The sequence below is a fragment of the Arachis ipaensis genome, chromosome B10 (assembly GCF_000816755.2).
Source record: "Arachis ipaensis cultivar K30076 chromosome B10, Araip1.1, whole genome shotgun sequence".
Lineage (NCBI taxonomy): Eukaryota > Viridiplantae > Streptophyta > Magnoliopsida > Fabales > Fabaceae > Arachis > Arachis ipaensis.
Genome location: NC_029794.2, coordinates 775,755 through 784,924, shown reverse-complemented (window position 1 = coordinate 784,924; position 9,170 = coordinate 775,755). Strand labels below are relative to the sequence as shown.

Genomic DNA, 9,170 nt, shown 5'->3' with positions numbered 1-9,170 from the left:
AGATATGTTCACATTTCTCAATCATGTTTATTCGGAAATAACTTATTACATATATTTTTTTTTCTCAAATTTTTAGTTATGCTGCTTATTACTTAATTAATTCAGATTCAAATGTAGATGTGAACATTATTGCTCACTATAATTATTATAGTTTCATGTAAAAGAAAATAGGCATATACATATACTTCTTCGGTTCTTGATATTAGACTACTACTTAATTGATATTATTCTTTTTAATTTTGTCCACTAAAAATGTACTCGTCTAATTCTAGAACATCTGTTGACCAATAATTATATTAATTAAGTATTTAATAAAAAAATATTTAAATGAGTTTTGTATTATGTTCATATCTATGGAGGTGTATACACATGTATCATAAAACTATTTATTTAAAAAATTTAAATGGTTATATATATATATATATATTTAACAAATACGTATACATTTGTATTTGATAATATTTTTTTGTTATGCATGTTTGCTTAATTATGTGATTAATTAATCTACTTGAAGACTCAATTGTTCCCACTGAAGAACTACTTGAAGGTTTGGATCTACTTGCTCACCATGCAACACAAGAATCTCTTTTCATAATAAACGAAGAAATTGATGATTTGATGGAGTCTCTTCCTGAAAAGAAGCAGAAGCTGAAGACAAATAAATTGGATTCCATTGTTATTAAGAAGGACCTTAATAAAGATCATGGTGTTGATGATGATGGTGATGATAAGATTAATATCAATTTTGATTTGAATTTGCTTCCTACAGAAGTTGATGAAAAATGGTGGGTCTAATCTTATAATGATTAATTAATCATTGCAATCAAGTGTACTTTCAAGATCTAGACCCAATTCTTATTTGTCCATTAATTGCCAAACATATATTTATATAAATCTCAATAATTGATTTTGGTATTATTGCTCAAAATACTTGAATGGCAAATGATGGCGGTTTTGAACCAATGCAAATAAGGTGAAAACTCAGGTGAAGTCGACTTCACGTGAAGTTGATACTTGAGAGCCGTTAGATGAAAATTTAGTCAAATCAGTCAAATCATCTAACGGCTCTCAGGTATCAACTTCACGTAAAGTCGATTGCACCTGAGTTTCCACCTGCAAATAAAGTAAAAAAAAAAAGAGTCTCCTAAATGTTAATCAAATAATTATTATTATTACTTAGTTCATATATTTATATATTCGTTTGTAGTGTATTATTATTATTACTTAGTCAAATAATTATTTTAAACAAAAAAAAAAAGTGTCCTAAACGTTAATTTTAAAATTGACTACGTCACAAGGTTCTCCATTGTAGTAGGCAAGTAGCTCTCACAAACCCATAATTGCATTTTACGTGTCCTTAATTCACATGCATTACCCACTGTTTTAGCCTCAAAAAAGGTTTCAATCTTATTTTGATATCATCACTAATACAATCTCATACTCTTCAACACACATTTGCTTCCAAACAAAACAAAATTTAAAAAAAAAAAAAAATAATGAAGCGCATATTAGTGGTGTCCCCTTCTTGCTTTCATTGCTAATTCAAAGTTTTAAGATCTCTTTGGTTATCACAATTAGTGTTCTTATTATTCATTAATCCTCCTTCAACAAAGGTAAATATTTCTCTTTTCTATGCATTCAAAATTTCATAGCTCTCATGTTAACCATTTCTTTTTTCACATTGTTTTAAATTGCAAACAACGTCATTTCATTGTTTGCAATTTAAATAATTATTCACGTGAAAATATCTTCACGTAAAGATAATAATTTTAACCTTGATTATATTATGTTAAACAGTTTAGACAATTACTGGTGGAGACTCACGTGTATTTATTTTCACGTAAAAATAACTAAGAACTGTTAAATGATTTGATATGTTTGATTAAAGGTGGAAATTCAGGTGTAGTCGACTTCACGTGAAGTTGATACCTGAGAGCCGTTAGATGATTTGACTGATTTGACTAAATTTTCATCTAAAGGCTCTCAGATATCAACTTCACATAAAGTCGACTTCACCTGAGTTTTCACCTTGATTAAATTGGAATCTAACAATTTTTAACTATCATCTTCACGTAAAAATAACTATACGTAAGTTTCTACCATCAAATTATCTGACGATTTTCGGCTATTATCTTTAGATTGGCTATTATCTTTAGATTGAACAGGGAAAGAATGGAGAAAGGAGATTCGGGGCAGAAGCTGCACACAAAGATGCGGCTATGGGAATTTCCGAACCAGTATGTGATTGAACCAATTGAAGGATCATCTTCTCGATCTCCACTCTCAATTAGTAGAAAAGATGGAACCATGAAGCTCATTGATGGCATCCCTGAATGCAGCACCCTTCGAGTTCCTAAGATCATGACCATTTTTGGTGTCATTGGCATGCTAAAGATCTTGGCTGGTAACTACTATTTTCAATATAAATACACGCGCTGTTTAACTCATTTTCAATGTGTATTTCATATTTCAACATATACGCCGCGTATCAAAAGGTCATATGTAGGGGTGTTATCGGTTCGGTTTGGTTCGGTTTTGGACTAAAAACCAACCAAACCGATATGTTCGGTTCTTACAGACACACAACCGTTCGGTTTGCTGCTTTTATAATAACTGAATCGAACCGAACCGAACCAACAGCGGTTTGGTTTGGTCGATTTTTTTGGTTTTTAATTTCTAATGAGAAGAATATGAATCACAATAATTAGATGTTTAAAATAGTCAATAAACTGAAATAATAAGAGTAAAACATTGAAATGGTTAGGGGTTGAGGATTTTTGTGGTTAGGTTAAAGGTTAAAATGGTTAAAACATTGAAATGTATGCATATCTTCGGTTCGGTTCGGTTCAGTTTGGTTTCTATCAAGCCAACCGAAAACCGAATCGAACCGATCGATTTTGTAAAAAAAAAAAAAACCGATTTTTTCGGTTTTCAAATCGGTTGTTATAATTTTCGGTTTAGTTTTGCAGTAATTTTCGGTCCGATTTGGTAACTTACACCCTAGTCATATGTATATTTTTCACATAAAATATTTTACATATGACATATCACCTACCCGTTCCATATCAGAACGTATTGCTTTCCATGTAACTACGATTTCGCGACCGATTTAAACATTATCCTAACTATAGTAGTACTTGAAATTAAAGTGAGTATGTAATGGTTTATAGGATCATATTTGCTGGTAATAACTGGGCGTGAATGTGTTGGAACACACATGGGGCATCCAATTTACAAGATATCATCAATGAAGGTTTTTGCATGTGATCAAACTCTTAACAATACCCCTGCTGAGCAAGTAACTAACTAACTTCCTTTAACTCCATTTGCTTCTATTTGTTTTCCAATGAAAATTCACTATCAATTTTGATGTATGATATTCTTTTTGCAGAAGAAAACAGAGATGGAATTTTCTAGGTTAATAACTGTTGCTGAGAAGACATATGGCCTATTCTTCTCATATGACACTAATTTAACTTTGAGGTGATTCTTTTTTCGTTTAATTTTTTTAGATTTTTCAGAAATCATCATCCAATTCTTATTGATATGAATTTTACATAAAATTATGCAGTGTCCAACGACTGAATGAATTGGGTGATGAGTCTAAATTGCTTCCTCTTTGGAGACAGGTAATAATTTCTCTAAGCATCTTAACTTTGTAAAAAAATTTATGTCTATGCAAACAAGGTGAAAACTCAAGTGCAGTCCACTTCACGTGAAGTTGATACCTGAGAGCCGTTAAATGATTTGACTGATTTGACTGAATTTTCATCTAACGGCTCTCAGATATCAACTTCACCTGAAGTCGACTTCACCCGAGTTTTTACTATGCAAACAATGCCTACTTTAGATCAATTCAATTTATAATTCCTTTTGGTTTCGCTGCAGGCAGAGCCTCGATATCTCTGGAACAATTATATGTTGGAAATGCTGATTGATCACAAGGTGTGTTTGTAACAAATTGCTGTCATCTGTTAACTTCTTCTTGTCTACATTTTCTCACTTCAATTTTATTTTATTTGAATGCAGCTTGATCCATTCCTACTTCCTGTAGTTCAAGGCAGTATCCTTTCTAAGACATTCATATGTTGTTTAGTTTGATCATATCGCTTCACTTTCGCCTTCTTAGAATTATCCTTAACAAATCATTAGGCTTTCACCATTTTCAAGCAGCAATTGGGAAAGATATCATTGACATCACTTTGATTGCTAGGAGATGCACAAGAAGAAATGGTAATCTAAAGCTCTTCAAAATTCCTTTCTATTCTTTTACATATCGACTATGTACTTATTACTAGTAATGTCATAAGACGCGTCTGCATCTTAGAAATCGAACGAGTAGTTATAAAATGACTCAACTTTTTGTGTACTTTTTGTGTACTTTTTGGTTGTTAATAACATCTTATTTTGTTGCTTGGCGAATAAGGAACTCGGATGTGGAGAAGAGGGGCTGATGCTGATGGTTATTGTGCTAATTTTGTGGAATCAGAGCAAATTATGCAGTTCAATGGCTATACAGCATCATTTGTTCAGGTAATTAATGCTTTCTAGTCGAATCTTGTCTTAAGTGATTTGGTCGAAACAAGGTGATAAAGAAATAAAAGGATAAACAAGACAAAAATTGAAATTGAATAGAAAAGATAAATTGTAATTGAAATAATAAAAGGATAAGTTGAAATTGAATACAAAGACCCAATTTCTTGTCACAACAAGAAAGGGACTCATCAACTTAACTTGTCAACGCCATAGTTTGGAAATTGATTCGAAGGGACTCCTCAACCTTCTAACCAATTCCCCGATGCAACAAGAGAGGGACTCCTCAACCTCAATTGTCCACGCCATGGTTTCATCACGAAACCAAAAAAGGAGTTTTGAAACCTTTAAAAATTCTAGTGGGAGCAAATTGTTTGATGAAAGGTTTTGTTTGATCTCTTGCAGATTCGCGGATCGATGCCATTCCAATGGGAGCAAATTGTTGACTTAACATACAAGCCAAAGTTTGAGATATTGAAACCTGATGAAGCTGTAAGTGGTTCTTGACTTGTTGTTTCATTTTGTTTGTGTTTCTTGATCTCCAAGCTTCTCTGCTATGCTAATTGACTAATGTTTCGCTGCAGCCTCGAGTCATGGAGCGTCATTTCTTAGATTTGAGAAAAAAATATGGGAGTGTGGTAGCTATTGATCTTGTCAACACGGTGAAAAAAAAATTCTTCTTCTGAATTAACTCCAAATATTATATCTAATGTTACTAAGTACTAACATTGTGGTTTATTTTCAACTATAATTCGAACTTTTTTCGCTCCCAATCTTATCAGCATGGAGGAGAGGGGAGGTTATATGAAAAATTTTCGACCACGGCGCAGCAGGTGGCAGGTGATGATGTAAGGTAGAAGTCTCTTTCAATTAACTTCTAGATTTGGCTTTATACATTCTTTTGGTTTCTTTCTATTTGACATCTATGCACATGTTCTTTCTTTTCTTTTTATTTTTTTTTTCTTTTTGTTTTACAGATATATACACTTTGATTTCCATGGCACATGTGGTCACATTCATTTTGATCGTCTCTCAATCCTCTATGATCAAATTTCAGATTTTCTTGAGAGAAACGGGTGCGAAAATTTTATTGGATAAGTTATTCTGATAAGGCTTTTAGCAATTTGATTCAAACTTGCTTTGCATTGCTTTGTTATGGAATTGTAGATATCTTCTGTTGAATGAAAAGGGAGAGAAAATGAAGGAGCAACTTGGAGTTGTTAGGACCAACTGTGTTGATTGTTTAGACCGTACAAATGTCACTCAGGTCGGCTAGTTTCTGTTTTCATTTTCAGTGTTTTCTATTTTTAGAATTTCGGAAAAGAAAAAGTGAAAACGAAAAGGTGAAAACTCAGGTGCAGTCGATTTCACGTGAAGTTGATGGCTGAGTGAGGTTAGATGATTTGACTGATTTGACTAAATTTTCATCTAACAGTTCTCAGTTATCAACTTCACGTGAAGTGACTGCACCTAAGTTTGGTCGAAAAATATGGTTTTAGAAAATAAAAACATAAACCAAACAGACAGTACTTTTGCTTGACGGAATTAAAATGATGTGGCAGAGCATGATTGGACGGAATATGCTGGAATACCAGCTTAGAAGACTTGGTGTCTTTGGAGCTGAAGAAACAATTAGTTCACATCCAAATCTGGATGATAAATTTAAGATCTGTAAGTATAACTATATATTATGCATTTAATAATTTATGTTCATTTTCATTCATGTAAAAAACTTTCAAACTTTGATTCTATTCTTGTTTGATTTTTATGTTTTTTTTTTCTATGTTCAGTGTGGGCAGATCATGGTGATGACATTAGTATTCAATATTCAGGCACTCCTGCTCTGAAAGGAGATTTTACCAGGTATTCAATTTCTCATGGAATTTTTCTAAGATTATTTTATTTTATTTTTTAATATCATGTAAAGAGCGAAGTTTTGGAGCAACGGTTGAGTTGTTTCTGTATAACATCAAGGTCAAGTGTTTAAGTTGTTGACCTAATTATTAGGTTAGACTGTCTACATTACCTTATTTGAGTACGGCTAAAATAAGATGCTTGTGCACCCGACTGCTTTTTTTTGGGCTTGTTTGTGTGAGTTTTTAAGAAAAGGTCTTTTTCGAGTTATCTTTTTTTAAAAAATCTTACGAAAAAGTAAAAGTAATTTTATGTTTGGATATCTCATGCAAAAAGATCTTTTTATCTATCAATTATGTTTGGGTATAACAATATAAAAGTATTTTTTGTTTATTTATTACATGAAAAATATCTTTTTTTAAGGAAAAAAGATCTTTTAAAAGATGTAAATTACAGCTTCTCAAAAAAGATGTTTTTTTTTTTTATTTTTCTAGTGCTTTTACTTTTACTACTAGAAATTTGCCAAACACGCTAAAAATAAAAAAAAAATCTTTTTTTTTATCAAGATAATGGCGCCCAAACAAGTACAAATTTGAGGTTGTAAAGATCATGTTGTAAAGAGCATGTAAAATTATGCAACCATATAGAAGATTAGTCTATATTGAAAATATATTCATGATTTGATTTGATTTTTTCATTAACAGTTTGAGGTTTTGTTGGATTCAGATTTGGACACCGCACTGTTCAAGGCATACTAACTGATGGTTGGAATGCTCTTATGCGTTATTATTTGAATAATTTCGCTGATGGAACAAAGCAGGTTTGTGACACTAATTATGCTTAATATAGATGAATAATTGGTTTATTAGTGACACTAATTACCATGCTTAATTAAATTGTGTTGTTGGTGAAGGATGCAATTGATCTCATGCAAGGACATTACATAATCTCTGTTGGTAGAGATATGACTCCAACTTCTCAGAATGGAAGCATTGAATCTATTGCTGTGAGTGTTTCAATTTAGATGAATTCCAGATTGAAGAACATAATTAACTTCATCTTATAACAAATCAATATTAACATCATTTTTTTTTCTATTGTCTCTGCAGTCTTTTCCTCTGGCTCTAGGCCTGGTTTTGACCGGATTCTTTTTCGCTACCATGTCCTTGAGACAAGGTGAGTTTTTCATCAATTTTACATTACATAAGTCCTTCATACTTAAATCATGCTTTTTGAGTGATATGATAGCTTCTGTCCACTGTTCTTGCTTGCAGTTCGATACGATTTTCGGCACTTCTTCCTTTCGCTGATGTGGGCAGGAATTAGTATTGGTATAGCAGCGTTCGTGAGGGCGAACGGCCGAGTTTTCTGCAACAGGCCACGCCTACACAAGCCGCGGTCTTAGATGATGATCAATTTTTTTTTAAAAGAATTCAATATGTTTGCATAAGGTTCCCTAGCATGATGCTCATATTACATTTTATTCTTCTTTTCTATACTAACTTTTTGTAGCCATTATTACTATTATATATAGCTGCCACAAATTCATAATTGGTGCCTTTTGTTGGCAGTTTTTGATGCCACTGTCCTCCTCCTAATTTGTATATGCAGATTTTGTTTATGTTCTTGGAGATTCATGTATTCAGTTCATTTTTGTATGCTTAAGATTCATACAATATATACATATATAAATAACATCATTATACTTTTTGATTTGAGTCAAGAAAACAAGAGTAAATTATACTGAACTGTCTCGAAATTCGGCTATATTATTGTTATTATTGTTACCAAATTAAAGTAGACATTTTCCATAGTTCAATTAAAAGTTCTTGTGCTTCTTCTTCTCTTTCTTGTTCTCCAAGTAATGATGGTACTTTTGGAAGTTCAACACTGCCAAGACCAAGTGCCTCAAACCTATCTCAGGCCAAAGTGAAGATGGTGCATACAGAGGGCAGGTACCAGCCTGCCACAGAAGAAAGTTGCTCAGCCGCGCCTCACCGGAAGTTCGGATCAAAATGTCAGGGTCTGGTGCCACTGCCATGTACATATTCCTCTCAAAATCCACCAATTCTATTAGAGAACAAGAAGAGGGAGGAGGAACACTATGTTTCTCAACTTTGTCCTCAATCCCTTTCACTTTCTCTGTCAAAAATCAAACAGCATACAACAATTAGGACAAAAAAATAAAGTAATAATGTTGACAGATGTAAAAAATTATATAAAAACTATGAATATTTTTAATTATTAAAAGCCTACAGGCTGAAAACGAGTCGAGTTGAGCTGAATTAATACCTATACCACCATTCTTAACTGCTTTTGATGGCTCTTCACCATTTAGATGGCTCCATTTTTGCTTGCAAGATTGGTAGACGGCATGCACCATCTCGTCGCGCGAAGTATACGCGACGCAGATGAGAAGAACTCTGTGGTTGTTGTGGGCAGTGACTCGCATTGCCTTGTCCACAGCAACCCTGACAGGCTCACTAAGCATTGAAATGTTTCCAATGAAATGCAACCTCACACCATACTCATTGATGATGCTTTCTTGTTGAAGCAACTCTTCAATCTTCTGCCTCATAAGTTCCATTAAAATTTGAACATCTTTTGGCTTCCTTCTGAAGTTGTCAATGCTGAATGCATATACAGTTACATACTTCACTCCCAGTTCATAACAGTACCTATCGCCAGCGACGGATTCAGAAAATTTTACTAGTCCTAACAAACATAGGACTAAAGTTTTTTAACTGTATTCAATTTTCAATTAGATTCTTATAAATTAAAAG

The 9,170-nt window shown here is 33.0% G+C and overlaps 2 protein-coding genes across 2 annotated transcripts in view; one reads left to right on the top strand and one right to left on the bottom strand.

Annotated features, from left to right (window-relative positions):
* Nucleotides 2,119-7,938, top strand: LOC107623248 (phosphoinositide phosphatase SAC7). The gene is made up of 19 exons (XM_016325436.2): nt 2,119-2,404; nt 3,171-3,298; nt 3,392-3,483; nt 3,572-3,629; nt 3,889-3,945; nt 4,030-4,063; nt 4,153-4,233; nt 4,427-4,533; nt 4,939-5,025; nt 5,118-5,195; nt 5,316-5,386; nt 5,511-5,609; nt 5,701-5,800; nt 6,096-6,204; nt 6,324-6,396; nt 7,114-7,207; nt 7,301-7,393; nt 7,497-7,563; nt 7,662-7,938. The coding sequence occupies exons 1-19, from the start codon at nt 2,173-2,175 to the stop codon at nt 7,790-7,792; spliced, it is 1,791 nt and encodes a 596-aa protein (XP_016180922.1). The 5' UTR covers nt 2,119-2,172; the 3' UTR covers nt 7,793-7,938.
* LOC107623250 (dehydrodolichyl diphosphate synthase 6-like) overlaps nt 8,029-9,170 on the bottom strand; it is a 1,982-nt gene continuing 840 nt past the window's right edge. The window contains exons 2-3 of the mRNA XM_016325438.2: nt 8,680-9,065; nt 8,029-8,529 (exon numbers count right to left, since the gene is read on the bottom strand). Of these exons, the coding sequence (XP_016180924.1) occupies nt 8,207-8,529; nt 8,680-9,065 (709 nt within the window). The 3' untranslated portion in view covers nt 8,029-8,206. The remainder of the gene's footprint in view (nt 8,530-8,679; nt 9,066-9,170) is intronic.